The following is an 18,372-nucleotide window of genomic DNA, read 5'->3' on the forward strand; positions in this document are numbered from 1 at the left end:
TTCCTGTGAAATGCTTCATAGTAATTTTAGTACTGCCAGAGTTTAAAGTCAAGCCTCAATAAAAAATGTCTAGCTCTGATGTTGATTTCTACTAATTCTACTTCTGCAGGGTTGAAATCCATCAGTGGCCTGTGTTTAACACAGCAGTTAATTACCAGGCTTAGTAAGTTAAAGCAGGAAATTACAAAAATGTGCCTGTCTTCAGGACTGGAGTTGATGGCTATGGCCTTACTGTAACTGTCCTGTACAGCACTAGTGTTTTAAAAAATCTCGAGAAATATATTAAAAGAGAACAAAGCTGTAGCTTTTCATTTCTGTGATCCATGAAATAATTCCATGGTGATTGTACAGTTTCTGTTCTGTTCTTAGCATATTATCTTGACCTTTAAGCTTCCCCATCTGTCTACCTTGCTGTCAGAATATATTGAAGTTTTTCTTACCATGTCTGTCACCATGAGGGACACGTGTGAATGATTGATGCTTCCAAGCACATCACCTTGGTTGCTTTACCTCTGGGGAAAGGCTCTGATTTTTTTCATTTCTGTCCTCTTGGAAACTGATTTGCTTTGCCATTTGGATAAGGTTGTAGAGGGGATATCAGGTGGGTTTTAATTGCAGCCCTTATTTTATGCTTTCAAAATGTCCTGGTCAAGCATTAATGCATTAAGCTGATTGGCCAAAGGGGAATATGGTGCATGCCAGCTTCTCTACTAGAAGGCGTTTGATTTCTCAAATGCCACATGGTGTGCTTTACAGAGCTCTACAGTGTTTGTTTCTTGAACTGTGTCAGCTTGCCCCGAGATAATCAGTCACTCTCTACAGACATTGTCCTGCCACATGGTTTAGAAGTGGAAAAAAAAAGGATGTTAGATTGTGTTTACTAAAGAGCAGTCAAGTGAATAACATATCATATTTGTTTTATTGTTTTAAGTACCTTGTAAATATAGTCAAGAAACAAGTATGAAAAGAACTGTGATCTCGGTTCTAAGCCAAAAAAAAAATATCATTCCTATTTCTTACATTCCTTCATTTTAATGCTAATTAAGGCTAGGGATGGGTGATATAGACTTAAAACGATATCACAATATTTTCTGGTGTTTATTGCGATAATGATATCAGTGACGATATAAATATGGCCACAAGTGATAGCTGTGATCTTGAAAGTCTCAGAAACACAAACAGTGATCTAAAACTGATTTTCTGTAACTAACCCAGTTCCAGATTGTAGATGTAGCTCCTCGTTTAGCAATAAACTCCTCCTCAGCTTCACCTCCACCTTCCGCCGTACTTGCTTTCACTCTGCACGTGAGCTGCGAATGGGTCACAGGCCATCGCACACAAATACGTCATCAACTAGGCTTTATCGTTATTATTATGGGAAGACTAATTCTTATTGTGGGGAGAACTTCTACCGGTATATTACAAATGATAAGATATCACCCATCCCTAATTAAGGCCTTATTTTTACATTAAGGAATTTAAGACATTTTAAGACTTTAATGACCCGCAGACATCCTGTTGTCAATGAAATAGAAATGATTTTAGGATTGAGATCACAGTTCTTTTCACATTTGTTTCTTGAATAATGCATACTTATTAAGTTCTTGCATTACTGTAGCAGCTTATGTTCGTTTTGAATTACTGACTTACTTACACATTTTGTTAAATCTTGAGCTAAAAATAAAGGTTATTTAATAGAACACTTTAATCATATCAGGCTGACAAAGACACAGTGTGTCTACCCAAAGGTAAAGCGAAACCAACAGTATTAAGGGCTGCTTAAATAATCAGTCATGGCAATGTTTCTGTTCTTCTGGTGATGGTGATTAGCCACTTGACGGTAAAAATCAGACCTGATAAATGGTCTCTAAGCCGTTCTGAAGATGTAGCCATGCTTATTCGCACCATACATTTATTTCATACATTTAGTCATTGTTTGTTATGCAATTGGGAATTTCATATTCATACCTAATATCAATACATTTTTACACAATATTACATTTCGACATAAAATATACATAACATTAAACATGTCTGCATAATATTAAACAACATCTATCATTAAAAAATCTATATTGTTTAGGACTAATATTTAGTCTTGATGCACACCTCTAACTTGCATACCACGATAGTGCTGCCCTCTGAATCAAAATACTGCAAGAAGTGCGTTTTCTTTTTTGTATTTTCTCATTCATGTGTATGTAAAGCATAATGAATAATTGTGGTTCTACTGGACTGAACATTTATGATGTGGTGTCAGAGTGATCCAGAGCTGATACTGAGACCATAGGGCTTCCTGGGGTCTAGGAGATGATGTCATTAGGGCAGAGGCAACAGTGGACATTGACACTAATAACTGGCAGTGGCTCCTTTGCCTACAGCCCCCCACACACACTGGCACGTTGCATATGTACCTTTGAGAGATATGTCAGGATATGTTAATCTGATAGGCATATACCCTCTCTTGTACGATAATTATTTTTCACAGCATTGAAATACTTCCACATTTACCTTCACATTCTGTTTCAACTATTTGTTTGAAACACAAAACATGTTTGTGGAGACGTGTCTTATTAGAAAAATACCATGAAGTCAGTCTGTGAAATGGTACATTAGCAGAGGTTACATTTGAGGACTTGCAACAATTTTCCAACATTGCAGTATAATTCAATAGTTTAAAAAAAAAGTTTCAAAATTAAAAAAAAAAAAAAAAGCTAATGCAGTGTCCAGGGGTCAAGAAATCTGTAATGCAGAGTTTTTGTATGTAATGTTAACTTTCAAATGCTGATAAACAAATGCTGTTTGCGTTGGGTACTGTTTTATGGTTATGCGGGCATGTAGACAGAGTTTTATTGCACCTTCTCAACAAATTAGCCTGTAAAAATGAAAGTTACTAATATTCTTTAAGTTTGCTCCAATTATTATATGTATATTATTGTTTGACTTGATCGGATGCTTTTAACTCTTAGCTGTTATAATTGTTTTTAAATAACTGCTTAATATATATAAATAAAAAAAATGCAGGATGTGAACATGGATTTTTGTAAATTACCCTGGTGCATCAATATGAATCAGTCTATTTTTATATGCTTGGTATATACACAGTCAGTCAGTCATGAAGCATGCCTCTCAGTCAATGTCTGTTTTTAGGGATGAACAGGTGAAGTTGAAGAAGAAGGCTATCCTCTGACATTTAACAAATCCCTTCCAGCTTGTGGTTTCTTGCACATTTAGGAGATTAGGCCCACAGCTAGAACTGGCTTTTTCACATAAGCAGCCAGTCATATCGAATTGCGTGTCAGTGTAGTGCAGGGAGTTGAAGGCCCAGATGCTGAAATGGACCCTGATTGGAATTAGATGACATCGGCAGCCTTGAGCTAGTGGCCTTTACTTTTGATGACCAGATCTTCGTTCAGTCGTGTTGGCTCTGAGACTGATGATCAGCATCATATCATATCAGCCCTAGTGCCTTAGAAGAATTACTGTAGGTACTTACTACAGTACTTTTGTTTACTTAGGTTTGCTAACAAAGCACCAGTTAAACAGTAGCATATTATGAGAAACTAAAATGTTTTGAGAAGTCGATAGATGTTTTATTTATAACTTGCAAATCTGTTATTGAGGAAAATGAGTTTAAAAAAAAAAAAAAGAAAGAAACTGTTGCAAAATTGTGTCTTAATGTCCACTTGGTACTGTGAGTAAGAGTTATATTCTTATATAACTGACACCTGACGATATCCATGATGCTCTGAAAAATGCATCATGTTAATACGATACCAATATCATGTTATATTGCCCAGTAATAGTGGCACTCAGACCAGGAGTTATTCTGTGTATGGTCAGGGATGCAAAGGCGTGTGTTTTGTGTGTGTTTTTGTGTGTGTGTGTGGGGGGGGGATCTTTGCTGGGAACAGGCTGTACCTGTCCTGGTGATGACCTTTTGGCTCTAAGCGGGTGCCTCTGAACACACGGTACCTGTCACAAGCAGTTAGAAAGCCTTGCCAACCTGTCCTACCCAACGGGAGCTGAACTTTTCACTTGTCAGCTTTAAAAGGTTAGCGCTAAAAAGCAGAGTGATGGGTGAAAATTGATGGACAGCTCCCTGGCATTTGTACGGACCAAGGCTCATGTCATTCAGTGACCTGTTCGCGCCATCCCATGCCCTACTCCTCCATTCAAAACCAAGCAAAGCAGTGAGTGTGGGCAGAGGTTTACGAAAGCTCTTCAGGCCATTATGGTCACCTTCAAGGGAGTGTTTGCCTCTGCCTTTCACCTGTTCAGCCTGGGGAAATGCAATTGGGTCTTGTTTTAATCAGACAGCTGGTCTGAATTAATGTGACTGACCATGGAGTATTTCTGATGGAATGTGTCTCTAGCAGGTTTTGTATAACATTTTTGCTATTTGTTCAGAGATGACCTAGCATTTAGTATTGCATTTTTGTACAATGACATTTACAGCATTTAGCAGATGCCCTTTTCCAGTGCGACTTAAAGAAGTGCTTCCAAAAAAACATATTCTCATACTAGTTCAGTAGGTCAGGGACTAATAATACCATCAAGCTAAACCATTTTTAATAGAGTAGCTATTTAATTTACATTAGATTTAGATGATTTATTTAATTTAACTGCTAATTCAAGTGCTTGTCAAGAAATAGGTATTTAGTCTCAGTTTGTAGTATTGTAGTTTTTGAGGTCTAATTATATTGAGGTTTAGTGATACATCTTTGGTTCAGTGTTAAAAATCCCATTTTAGGAACCAGAATGTTTTGTTGTCTTTTTGTTTTGTTGTTGTTTTGTCTTTACATCCATATTTTTATTTTGGTTACAGGTTGAATTGAAGATGAAATACAATGACCAGCACTGTAAATCCAGAGGCCTTCTTCCTGGAGGCCGATGGTATGAGATCCAGGCTTACCGGGCCCTAAATCAGGCTTTGGGAAGGTACGTATTAGGGTTTTGTCATCAGATAGTTGGTGAGTAATACTGACTATATAAGTATTAATATTGCCAAAAGTCTTATAATTGCATCACAAATATTGTAATTATGCTACACAGAATGTATAATATGGAACATTTGAAAGGATAATATGCTAATTGGAAGGCTGTCTACATTTAGAGTGACTTCTGAATTTTTTTTTTTTTTGAAGTGTAGGTTATTCAAAATGAATGAATGACTGTAGTAAGTAATGACTGAGTGTTATGTTTTCATCAAAATCATCATCCATTTGCTCTCCATAGGTGTATTCGGCATAGAAATGACTGGGGTGCACTTATTTTAGTGGACGACCGTTTTAGAACCAACCCCAACAAGTATATCACAGGTAAACTAATGAGGAAATGGTTTATGCTAATTCTGATGCCATCTATGTTTCCAGAGGCTGTTTTTAAAAAAGAGTGAAAAATAGTCATCTCATTGTGTAGTTGCAAGTCTGCAAACACTAGATGGGGATAGTGGACTTTTACTATGAGATACCCATGTATGAACAGTTGCCCAACAATGTGTACATAAGGCCTCTGCTCTTTTACATGCAGTGGTAGAGCCAGAAGTGTTGATTACATGAAATTCTGCACTATCGTTTGCACATAGTGGTCAAAACAGTATTGAAAACACCTACCACAAGAAGGTTTATACATGTAGATAATCAAGCGGTGGAATGGTTATGGAAATAGAGATTAGGAATGTGGTTAGTCTAACACCCTTTTTCACGCTCATCCTAGGCCTGTCCAAGTGGGTGCGTCAGCTGGTGAAGCATCATGACAGCTTTACTAGCGCCATGCAGTCTTTGGGGTCCTTCTCCCAGAGCCAGCAAGAACAAGTAGAGAGCCACACTGAGCAGCTTTCTCAGACTACCCACGAGTCGCCCAGGACTCGGTCATCTGCTCTACAGTCCCCTCCTGAGCTTCCAAAACTGCACCAATGCCTGAGCTCTGAGGGTCAGATTACCGTTCCTGTCGTCAACCCTTCGGAAGCAGGTACATTATCTCTCTCCAATTTGTAGTCACTTATATTTTTAACATAAAAATAATATTAGTGTGTTTATTTAGCAATCTACCATGCCTATAGATTGTGTGTATGCCAGACAAGCATTCTGACACCTTTGCTTGAGAAGAAACACAGAAAACCTGTACACATTTCAAATAAATGACTATATCAAAATAATTCAAAACTATAACCATGACACAGTGAAGGTCTTCAGGGTTGGACAATTCATAAATGTATTGTCTAGCTGAACTGGCAAGTGAAAACTCCAGTTTGTTGCCCAGTCTAATGTTTTGGTTGTCTGGAAAAACATAATTGAATACATTAGCTGATGTAGGTAATGTCATATAATAATGTTTGGCCAGCTAGTTTTCTGGTTAAGTGCACTAATATAAACTAAGGGAAACATTCCCGGGAGGGGGATGGCTGTGTAAAAATAGTCCACTTCATTCCACGTGTCCACTTCTGATAATGTTTTCTAATGTAGCACACTGTGTTTGTGACTGAAAAACTCACCACATTCTGACTACGGTGTTCTAGCACTGTATGTAAAAATATTATTTAAGTCTGGCTTTTTTTTTTCTCCTCTATTGTATTGGTCTCGCAGGAGAGTTGTAGAGTTAGTTATAGAGAATTTAGTTTGCTGGGTTTTGTCAGTGTTTCCACATAGGTGTGTTCCTTATTCTGAAAATACTGTATGCCATCCATGCTAATTAATCCGCCTCATAAAGAACATTCTGCTATGAACCAGATCATGCCACAGCTGATTTGTGTAGTGCAGAAGGCTGCGGGATTCTGGAGCATGTGTTATAGAGCATAGATGTGTTTCACAGCAACTTAAAGTGCATTAAGTTTAAATATTCATGCCAAACGTTAGTAGGAAGTAGGATTTATTTTCTTTTTCCAATTGTTAAATGTACTCGTCCACCAGGTAACTATGAATGAAAAACTAAGAAGCTGACATTAAATCTGCTTGCCCCGGGGGTCCAGGCTACTTATATTATCCATCCCTGGTCTTAGAATGAGACAGACATGACCGAATGCCTTAATTTATGTAGCTTTATCCAAGTTTTGGACACTGGAGCAATACAGTAAAATGTAAGTCTGGTTAATGATGATTTCCCCAAGGTTTTGTGGTATGCATGCACTTCACGAGGCCAAAACCATGTCACTTGTGTTTTTGTGGTTCTGCTGGTAACACAGCCACCAGTTCTTCCCTCTGTAGAATTATTCTTAAGAGACCAGTTATACAGATTTAGACCTTAACTTACAAATACCTTTCACTTAAAAAAAATATATATATATATATATATATATATATATATATATATATGTATATATATATATATATATGTGTGTGTGTGTGTGTGTGTGTGTGTGTGTATATATATATATATATATATACACACACACACACACACACACACACACACACATATATATATATATATATATATATATATATATATATATATATATATATATATATATATATATGTATACATATGTATATGAAAGCTTTCTGTAAATAAATAAAATATTTGTTTACCGACTGCCCCAACAATGCAGTGTATAGCCAAGTATTCCTTCAATGTTGTCTTTAGATTGGGCTTTTAAAACAGGGTCTTGAGCTGATTATTGACTTGTATTACTAGTATTTATTTACTATGATGCTGGGTTGTGGTTTTTTTGGTGGTATGTCTATCATACCTATATAACGTTGACATGCCTGCTGTTCCTTTGTCTGACAATTCAAGCAGATGATTTGCATCTGCTTATAAATAAATAACTTGATCCTTTGCACGTACTTTTCAGTGGTGACTTTTTTTTTTGCGAATTTATAGCAAGTGTTTAAGGCTTACTTTTTGTCTCTATTTTTGGTTAGGTGACCAGAAGCCTTCACAGCTTCATTCAGAATCGCTAATTCCTCAGTGTAATGTGCCTAAAATCCTGCCAAAACAACAAACGATACCCACCATTTTCACTTCCACTCCAGTCAGTTCTCGATTCAGGACCCCTATCTTCCAATCTAAAGACTCCAGGAAGGACCCGGACCAGTGTGTAAATTCAGCAGTCATTAATAAGGACACCGTTTCTGCACCTGATCAGGCAGTGAAAGATCAGACTGAAGTTGTTCCTGAGAACAAACCGAATGAGATTCCACCTGACCCTCCTCTTCAGCCTCTAGCCCTGTCCCCTGTTGAGACACCTCCATACTGTATTTCCAATCAGGAAACAAGTGTAGCAGGGCCTGAAGATGCTGAAGAGGAGGACCAGAGTATCTTCTACACCCCAGAGCTGTTTGAAGGAGAAGATGAAGAGTCAGCTGCAGCAGCTAGAGGGGAAGATGAGAGGTCAGCTATGACAGCTACAGAGGAAACTCCTCTTAAGATGGAACAGCTTCTTTGCCCCATCGGAAAGATGGCTGACGGACAGCCTGAGGAGTTGTTCAGGTCCGAGACGGGCCAAACGAGGACCTGTGCTGGCTCTAGTGATGTTAAAGGAGCTTCTGTGTATCCTGATAGAGACAGTGTTTCTCCTAACAGAGACTGTGTATTGTCTGAGAGTGTAGCAGAGCAAGCAGGGGTGAGTTGCTGTATAAGCAGTGAGGACAGGGCCACACAACAACAACAGAGCAGCAGCAGCAGCAGCAGCAGCAGCAAGTCACGTAGGCTCTCCAGGTCCAGGCAAAAAGCATCAAACAGAGAAGCAGGTAAACTACTACCTACTTCGTCTCTCAGGGGAGTCAGCCACAGGTCATTGCAATCGATGACTGAAAAACTGTAACATTTCTAAATGGTAAATAAATATAAAGCTGTACCATGGTAAATATGTCTTTCTAAAAATGGTGGAAGATATCTTTAGCGTTGGTGTCAGTACTGTGGGATTGCAAACACACAGGATTAAAGTTCAGAACTGATTTTAACACAATCCTGCAATTTCTTTTGAACTGTGTTAAAATGAGGGTCAGGCACATTTCCCTAAGCTCAGAACATGAAGACATGATGGGGATGATGTTAATGAGTTGACCTGTAATATCTGTGAAGTGGAACAGGGGGAACTAGAAGGTTTCTTATACAGTTAATTTCTCATGGCTGAAAGTTGTTTTTACACCAATATTACAGGTCAGTAAAATTTTAATTGTATGTCCTTTGAATATAAATAAGGCAAAAGTTGTGTAGTTACAATAAATGGCCACAGAAGGCTCTTGTTATTTTTAACAGATTAAAAAAAGGAAAAAACAATTAATGTACTGAATATGAACATGCAATAAAATAGAAATTATATTCTCTTTCTGTGGTGGAGGATGTTATGGTGTTACAGTCTTTTTTTTTTCCTAGGCAGATTCTTCACGTTGAAGTAAATGTACAGATTTCAAAAAGTGCACATGCACTCTCAGATCATCTGTGGTTTGGGTTCTTTAGTGATGGAAATCTGTGTACAGTAACTTCACCTCAGTCACTTTCCAGTGCTTGTTCTCAGCACTAGAGTTTATTTCCCCTTAGCATTGGATTTGAATAGGTGTGGTATGGGAGAGGATAAAAGGCCATTTTCCCCATGTTTTTAAAGTGCACCTATTATGGTTTTGAAACGTGCCTAATTTTGTTTTAAAGGTCTCATACAATAGATTTATATGCATCCAAGGTCAAAAAGCACTTTAATGTGCTCATAATTTAAATTGCAGCATTACCTCTTTTTCCCAGTGTCAAAAACGACTCGTTAAATGATCTGTTCTAAAGGATTCATTCTAAACTCCTCCTTTCAGAGAACATACTCTGCTCTGACTGGTCGGATGTCTCACTCTGTTGTGATCGGTCTACCGCTGTCTGCGTGTTTCAAAAAGGAAACGCCCACTACCATAACGAGTTTCAGCTCTGTCTGTTTGCGAGCAACCGATGAAGACCAGAGGCAGGTCTTTTTGTTACAAACCTACGTATGTGAGTGCAGGAAGAAAGTCTGGAATTACTAACGACTCGTTTCAGCTGTCCAGAATGGGTTCCTTCTTTTGGGAGTCAATAACCCCATTTGTCATGCGCTTTTGATTTGTGAAACTTTGTAGAATTTTTACATTCACAAACATCTCTATAACACACTACATGAAAGGTGATATTTGAAAAACCATAGTAGGAGCACTTTTATGGGGGTGAATGTTTTAATTTTTAATCCAAGGAATGCACATGACAAAAATAAATAGACAGACACAATTATCTGAAAACAGCTTCATTTCAATTACTGTAGATTTTTATTTATTTTGTCCTTAATATGAGCATAAACAGAGTGTTTCTCTTACGACCTTTTTTTTCTAACCTAGAATCTGTGCCTGACCACCATTTTTCTTAGCAATAAATCATTGAGCCAGATTAGCATTATTGGAGCCCTTGTTCTAACTCTTCAGTTCTAGTGGAGATGTCTTGGTCAAATTAAATGCTATTACTCTGACAAGAATTGTCTTGTTAGATGGCTTTATGCAGTGATGTCGTTAATGTGGGGGCTACAGAGGAACTGGGAGGGAATGTCTTTCAATTAAAGCTCATCCCTCTTCATCTGTGTTGTGCCAAGTGATTGTAATTGCATTGCGGGAATGGTGGCTGCTCCATTAGTATCAGTGCAATCTTGTGCAAGGGAGGAATGTGGGAATTGGCTGTTCAAGATATTTTAATAAGCTGTCTGCACCCATGCAAGACCTACCACATGGCTAGACTCTACCACAGCCAGAGAATATATCTATCTTGGAAATATTTAATTACATTCAACTGATCCACCACTTATTATGCTGATTCTGACCTCAACAGACTGGAATTGAAGAGGGATTTTTGTTAACGAAAGTGCTGTCTTGAAAAGATGTCTTGTTAAATGGTATTAAAATTGGGTTTATTACAAAGATTTGTATTCATTTTATAAAACCTTTAGCTTTTTGAGAAGTTCCCATCTAAAATTGAAATATTTTTAAATATTGTATTTGCACACCATCAATTTGCCACAATATATATTTTATTTAAAATGTAACTTTCCTTTTAAATGTATGTTCCTAAAAGTTTTTAATGGTTGCCTTTTTATAACTAATACCTGATAATGATATCCTTCTAAACTAAGTTTCAACCCAGGCTAAAAATAAGTCTATAAGTCCAGCATAAATTAATTTCAGTATATTACTATTTGTTTATAGTCTACAGAACGTGGGTTTCTGGTGTAAGTATGATTCCGCCTCAAGTTCAGGTTATGCTAACCACTGCAATAAACAAATGTCAGTTAAGCACAGCGTAATATGAAGCCTTTATAATTTGTAGTTATTTCCGTAATTGATTAAATAAAATAAATAGATTCAGACATTTGGTACTTTGTTAGTATTTTCCCAAATACTGGGAATGAGATGACTCTATACAGTTTCTGCATGAGCTTCTCACTAACTTTACTTGGTTTGGTAGGTCACAGTGCAGTGGAGAGGAAGAAAGAGAAAGTTTGCAAACACAGAAAGCGAGGGAGTAGTCAGGCAGTTTCACAATCTACAAAAAGACCAATCCAGACTCCCGCTTTACCCCTGGTCCAGGACATTAGAGCTCAAGGCAAGGATGCAGTTACCACAATGTCCCAAGTAGCAATGGTGCTGAAAGCAGAGAATATAGAGGATTCTGAATGTCAAAGCAGCGCCAAGACCATGCAGACCTCAGTTTTCTGTATGCAGTACAGTAATCCTAAAGCAAAGAGAACATCACTGACAGTGAGGAGAACAACAAGGAGAGCAGCAACAAAGCGCATGCGCTGTACTAAACCCACAGTAAAGGACTGTCATGAGGTCACTTCTGAGGGTCAGTCTGCAGTGAGTTTTGAAATTGTCACTCCAGAGCCACAGAGTAGAAAAAGTCAGAGACATTTGGCTGTATCTAATGAGAGGAACAGTTCTCCTCATCAAACAGGAGAAGTGAGTGATGCCTCAGTTGTTTACCAGAAAGGTAGGAAAATGTGTAAGGTCTTATACCACTTTGAACAAACTAATGATATCGACATTATAGTACAAAAACATACAGTTGCCAGATTTTGTAACGTAACCATTCTTAATTTTGAATTACCTTTTATGTGATCAAATTTACAGGGATCAGAGTTCAAAGGTCATGTGTAAGGAAAAGCAGGAAGATCAATAAGATGGTAACTGATAAAATATCTAAAATCAAGCCTGACAAAAGACAGAAGGTAAGTGTTTAATCTAGTGGGTATGCAGAGTGCTGAGATTTTTCCAAGTGTGACCCTAGGGTCGAGTGCTTTTCTTTTCCAGCAATTTTCCAGTGGTTCACCATGTATGAAAGGACTTCACTGTGGTTTTTGCCAGACAGAGCTCCTTCCCTTTGCTCAAGGTCAGTTTAACTATTATTGTAGCTGCCAGTATTTTGTTTGAACCCACCCATGTTTTCAAGTGATCAAAATATTGGAGCATGTCCATGTTCCCTGTTAGATTGATTGTATAAACAATTAATAGCTCTGAATGTCTACTCTTGAGAGCCCTGGGTTTCAACTGTGACTGCATTTGTTGTTAAAAAGGATAAACCAACATGAAGACTAGCAAGGTGTCTATGGGAGAAAAGCAAGTCATTTTGAAGCTGTGAAAAGAGGGAAGATTTAATAGATCCATTGCTCAAGAATTTGGCATAGCCAGTACAACAATTTTGAATGCCCTGAAAAAGAAAGAAACCATTAGTGTACCAAAAACCAGACACTGAACAGGTCAGCCATGGGGAAAAAAAGCAGTTGCTGAACGAAAAATTGTGAGAGCAGTGAAGTAGAACCCCTAAAACAATTTCCCCACCAACCTCCACGTGGCAGGAATGAAGGTATCATAATTCACCATTCGAAGAAGACTTTGAGAGCAGAAATATAGACACCACAAGATTCAAACCAAGGTCAGATTGGAATTAGCAAATGCAGAGGTGAGCCACAGGTGACCAAGGTGAACCTCAACTAAAGTGATGAAATGGCTAAAGTGTGAAGAAAGAAAGGATTTGCTCATGATCCCAAACATTTGAGGTCATCAGTCAAGCATGGTGGAGGTGCAGTAATGTCATGGCTTGGGCTTGCATGGCTGCTTCTGGAACAGGCTCACTAATCTTCATTGATTATGTAACTCATGATGGTAGCAGCAGAATAAATTCAGTGCAATGCATATATTCATGCAAATACGAGCCAGCAGCTTTGAATAATGTTCACATCAACTATTAGAATGGGGAAAAAACATGATCACTCTGATTTGGCCATGGCATTGATTGGTGGTGCCAGATGGGCTGGTTTGAGTATTTCTGTACCTGCTGATCTCCTGGGATTTTCACAAACAAGAGTCTCTGTAGTTTACTCAGAATGGTGCAATGATGAAAAATCATCCAGTGAGTGGCCAGACTGATTGAGCTGACAAAAAGGCTACATTAACTCAGATAACCACTCTGTACGATTGTAGTTAACAGAAAGGCACCTCAGAATGCACAACATGTCAAACCTTGATGCTTACAACAGCAGAAGACGGGCTCTGCTTCTGACAGCCAGCAGAAAGCTGAGGCTGCAATGGGTACAAGCTCACCAAAACTGGATAGTTGAAGACTGGAAAAAAGAATCTGAGGTACACAGATGGCTAGGGTCAGAGTTTTACGCCAATATCATGAATCCATGGACTCAACCTTCCTTGTGTCAGCAGTCGAGGCTGGTGAAGGTGGTGTAATGGTGTGGGGAATGTTTTCGTGGCACATTTTGAGCCCGTTAATACGAATCAATCATCACTTGAATGCCACAGCCTATTGGCCATATTTTACCCATCTTATAATGGCTACTTACATCATGGCATGTCTTCTCAAACTGGTAGACTTGGCCATGACAATGAGTTCAGTGTTCTTCAGTGGCCTTCCCAGTCACCGGATCTGAATCCAGTAGAACACCTTTGGGATGTGGTAGAATGGGAGATTCGCAGCATGAAAGTGCACTTGTGAATTCTGCAGGAATTGTGTGATGCAATCATGTAAACATGCACCAGAATCTTAAAGGAATGTTTCCAACATCTTGTGGAACCCATGCCGTGAAGAATTTAAGTTGTTTTGAGAGCATATGGAGGCTCTACCCAGTATTAGCTTAGTGATCCTAATAAACTGCTCTGTGAGTGTAAATTCATACCCTTTTGTATCCAACTTTACCAAGAGTGCAAGTACAGTGATGTGTATTTGCCCCATCCTGATTTCTAATGTTTTTATGTCTATCTCATACTAAATAGTTTTAGATCTTCAAACAAATACATCATAAAACAAAGGCAACCTGAGTAAACACACATTACAGTTTGTTTTTTGTTTTTTTTAAGCAGAAAAAGTTATCCAACACCTATGTGAAAAACTAATTTAAACCCATAAACTTACAATCTGGTTGTGCCACCTTAAGCAACAATAACTGCAGCCAAACGTTCCTGATAACTGGAGATCAGTCTTTGACTCACTTATAGAACTAGGATTTACTCCTGTGCATTGGTTGGATCATTGTCTTGCTACATAATCCAGTTGTGCTTGAGTTTCAATTTATGGACGGAAGACCGGACATTTTCCTTTAGGATTTTCTGGTATAGAGCAGAATTCATGTTTCCCTCAATTACTGCAAGTTACCGGGGCCCTGAAGCAGCAAAGCATTCCCACACCATCACACTTCCACCACCATGCTTGACCATAAATGTGATATTTCTTTTTGTGGAATTCTGTGTTTGGAAGACAGGGGTCCTGTTACATCTGGTGTAAATCCACTTTCGACTCATCAATCCACAGAACATTCTCCCAAAAGGTTTGAGGATCATCAAGGTGTGTTTTGGCAAAATTCAGACAAGCCTGAATGTTCTTCTGGCTTAGCAGTGGTTTTCACCTCGTCACTCTTCCATGGATGCCATTTTTGCCCAGTGTCTTTCTGATAATGGAGTCATGAACAGTGACCTTTATTGATGCAAGAGAGGCCTGTAGTTCCTTTGATGTTGTCCTTGGGTCTTTTGTGACTTCCTGAATGAGTAGTTACTGTGATCTTGGAGGAATTTTGGAAGGTCGGCTACGTCTGGGAAGGTTCGCTACTGTGCTGAGTTTTTCCATTTGGAGATAGTGGCTCTCACTGTGGTTCTTTGGAGTCCCAGAGCATTTGAAATAGCTTTGTAACCCTGCCCGGACTGATGTATTTCAATCACCTTCTTCCTCATCATTTCAGGATTTTTTTTTACAATTTTTGCGTAGTGTGTTAATGGATAATAGGCACATATAAATGACAACATTGGGTAGCAGTGGATGTATTTATATATATATCTGGTAAAAAAAAAAATGAATCAACATAATAGAGGTATATTGTAGCCTATTTGAATATGAAATATAAAATTCCATGTTAAGTGTTTTTGTCTCCTTAGGTGTAGTACAGAGTGCACTGTGTAAACAAGAAGAAGTGTCTGAGTTAGTGGCGAGCTTGGAGCAGTCGAGTGAGAGACCACAATGTCCGTGCGGTCCCTTAAGAGCCACTCAGTTTAATGGCAATTCCCTACTAATGGTCCAAAACAGCTTAGCTTTACAGACCCTGCGCTGTTCACTTCAGCCCTACATGCCTGAGAATAAAAAAGGTGAGCTGTATTGTGTTGCATTTGATTTACCAGAACTCATTTTGAGATGGTCTGAATGATTCATGAGTGATCATTTAATAGTACAGAAGTATACAGCAAATCAACGTGTATTGTCTTGTATGTTTTTGCTCGTAAATGTATCTAAACATTGGTAGAAATTGCTTTTCTTATGTCTGTTGACTTCATCCTTTCATGCTTCCTAAGAATACTTGATGCCAAAGCCACTAAAATGTATGAAAAACACACACTCTAAAGGACTGTTGTTTGTTCTTTTTTTTTTTACTTTATTAAGCGCCCCACTGCTTAAGAGCCTCTGATCTTTTGTTGCATCTAGTGTTTTCTGTTTAGATATTTCTAGTGAAATGGGACTTAAATGTGTCATCTCATGTTTTCCCTACTCTCTTTTTCCATCTCTGTTTGCTCACTGTTTGCATACAAACCCACATAAACAAAAGGCTTGTACTTGTACAATGCAGTATGGAACAAGGCCAAGTGTTCAGTGACCCAGCTGCTGCAGTGTCAGACGTGTGTGTCTGACCACGCTGATTGTGCCGTTATCATGGCAGCAGAGGTCCAGCACCCTAAGGACCCTGATCTTAACCAGGTAGTTTCACCGTCAGATTTTGTCAGAAAAAGAATTCTTGTGGAAACAAATATAAAGCTATAAACCATAATCAATACAATATCAGCAGCTTGCTATTATTTAAGCAACAGGATGCTTAATCACAGGTTAAGTTTATTAAGACCATGGTCTTAGGCTTATTTTATCTGAAATAAAAATTCTGAATTTAATGGCCTTAATAAGGTATTACAGGGTCATTCATAAGTGCCTGTATTAAATGCAATGGTTTCAATGTAATATGGTGTCTGGAATTATTTCCTGCTGATCTGAATAATTATTGAGCAATTATTTACAACTATGATTTTTTGGTTTTTTTGCTTTTGGTAATTGCATTAAATTACATTATATTACACACAAACAAATATACACCCAGTGGACAATACAGGGTCACTTGCATGAACATGTCTTAAACTACGGTTAATGCTTGCTACCTGCTATTGAGCTAACCTGCGCAGAGATGTGTTGGCTTTATATTGCTGAACCAGAACTAGATAACTACGGTACATGACTCAATTTTGTAGCATGATGAATTAAAGTTATGAATTCATGAACCTATTTACATTGGTTACAACGGGCTAAAAGTGAAGCTTAAGTTCTAGATGTAGCAACATTAGTTTGAGTCTGAGTGGACCAGAAATTTGTTGCTGACATGCACTCTCTAGATTTTGAGGGTTTGAATCTGCATGAATTTGTCTGTATGTGGACAGCCAGAATTGCTCTGTAGATACTCTCTGTTGATTTATTGTAGTTGACACTTCAATCAAAAGGCAAACCTCACTATAGTTGAAACACCCCCAGAACTTGAGTGACCCACCTGCAGGTTTGCAAAGCACCTTAACCACAATCTGGATGAAATTTGACTTTTCTAATCTACAGTCACTTGATGGAAGTGTGGAAGTCCATTGAGGCCATGTTGTTTGATTTGGTTAACAAAGGTGTCTTTCTGGCAACTCTGCTCCAAATGTTTAGAACATGCAGTTCCTTCTGTAGAGTTTGGTCAGAAATTGGTCTGTGCTGTCCTTCATTAACGGATCGCAGTGTTTTCTAGCTTGTCTTATATCAGCAGCGAGACTTTGTCACTAAGCAATCACTTTCAACTGTAGTTACTTCTACAAGGCACACTTTATTTGGACCATTGTATATAGACCAGTTGAATCGTCTGTTGTGACACACCTCCAAGTATGTCAACTTTACTTTGATGTACAGCCATGTGAAAAAAATAAGTACACCCCATGGAAATTGTTGGCTTTTTTGACATATTTGGACAAGCAAACATTTGATCATCTTTGAAACAGTGCCTATTAATAAAGTTGATGTACTTAAACAAAACTAGCTTTTTCAATTATTTATTCAACAGAATTATCAATAGATGTGACATTCTTCTGTGGAATAAGTAAGTACACCTTTGGCCTCAGAAGCTAGAATTGTCCCCTTTAGCAGAAAAACTTCTTGTAGGCGTTTTGTGTAAATGTCCACCAGTCTCTGACATTGGCTTGCTGGATTTTTTGACCACTCTTCCATGCAATATTCTTTCAATTGCAAGATATTTGATTATTTTCCTGGATGTTTCAAATCCCCCCACACATGCACTTTGACACCAACAGTTGCAGCACTTACTAGCAGGTCCTGTGATGAAATTTTGGGGTTCTTGGAGACTTCTTGCATCACATGGCCTGCTCTTGGGCTGAATTTGCTGGGAAAGCCAGTCATGGACAAATTGGCAGTCGTTTGAGATCTGTGCCACTTGTAGATGATTTTCCTTATAGTGGAATGAGGTATTCCAAATAATTTGGAGATCAGAGTCTGGCCAAAAATTATCAATCCGATTTCATGCTATATTCATAAATATTCGCATCCTATTGACACTACAATAAGGCACTTGTATTAGTGGCTAAATTCTTCCTATCCACTAATAGCAGTGCCTTATTGTACAATAGGTTTTGAAATTTGTCACTAGGTAATGTAATTTAGCATAAAACTGAATTGCTAGTTTTTGACCAGACTGAGGATGCCTTTTGTGTCTTTGTGTGTTCAAGTAAAACTCATCATGTGTTCAAGTGTGACAACTGTAGAGTGCTTAGGAGCACTGTTTTACCTTGCCTGGAAAAAAATTGGATGAAATGAAAAATACTGTAGATGACAATTAGATAACTCTAAATCTACTTCAGT

At 38.2% G+C, this 18,372-nt stretch overlaps 2 protein-coding genes across 2 annotated transcripts in view; both read left to right on the forward strand.

Annotated features, from left to right (window-relative positions):
- brip1 (BRCA1 interacting helicase 1) overlaps window positions 1-9,272 on the forward strand; it is a 37,903-nt gene extending 28,631 nt beyond the window's left edge. The window contains 5 exon segments of the mRNA XM_053646602.1: window positions 4,829-4,941; window positions 5,239-5,321; window positions 5,719-5,973; window positions 7,866-8,696; window positions 8,699-9,272. Coding sequence (XP_053502577.1) covers window positions 4,829-4,941; window positions 5,239-5,321; window positions 5,719-5,973; window positions 7,866-8,696; window positions 8,699-8,757 — 1,341 coding nt within the window. The 3' untranslated portion in view covers window positions 8,758-9,272.
- The window catches only part of LOC128621113 (uncharacterized), a 31,855-nt gene continuing 22,144 nt past the window's right edge, over window positions 8,662-18,372 (forward strand). Inside the window, exons 1-6 of the mRNA XM_053646605.1 lie at window positions 8,662-8,693; window positions 11,529-11,931; window positions 12,072-12,169; window positions 12,252-12,330; window positions 15,375-15,581; window positions 16,037-16,185. Coding sequence (XP_053502580.1) covers window positions 11,565-11,931; window positions 12,072-12,169; window positions 12,252-12,330; window positions 15,375-15,581; window positions 16,037-16,185 — 900 coding nt within the window. The 5' untranslated portion in view covers window positions 8,662-8,693; window positions 11,529-11,564. The remainder of the gene's footprint in view (window positions 8,694-11,528; window positions 11,932-12,071; window positions 12,170-12,251; window positions 12,331-15,374; window positions 15,582-16,036; window positions 16,186-18,372) is intronic.

The sequence above is a fragment of the Ictalurus furcatus genome, chromosome 17 (genome assembly GCF_023375685.1).
Source record: "Ictalurus furcatus strain D&B chromosome 17, Billie_1.0, whole genome shotgun sequence".
Lineage (NCBI taxonomy): Eukaryota > Metazoa > Chordata > Actinopteri > Siluriformes > Ictaluridae > Ictalurus > Ictalurus furcatus.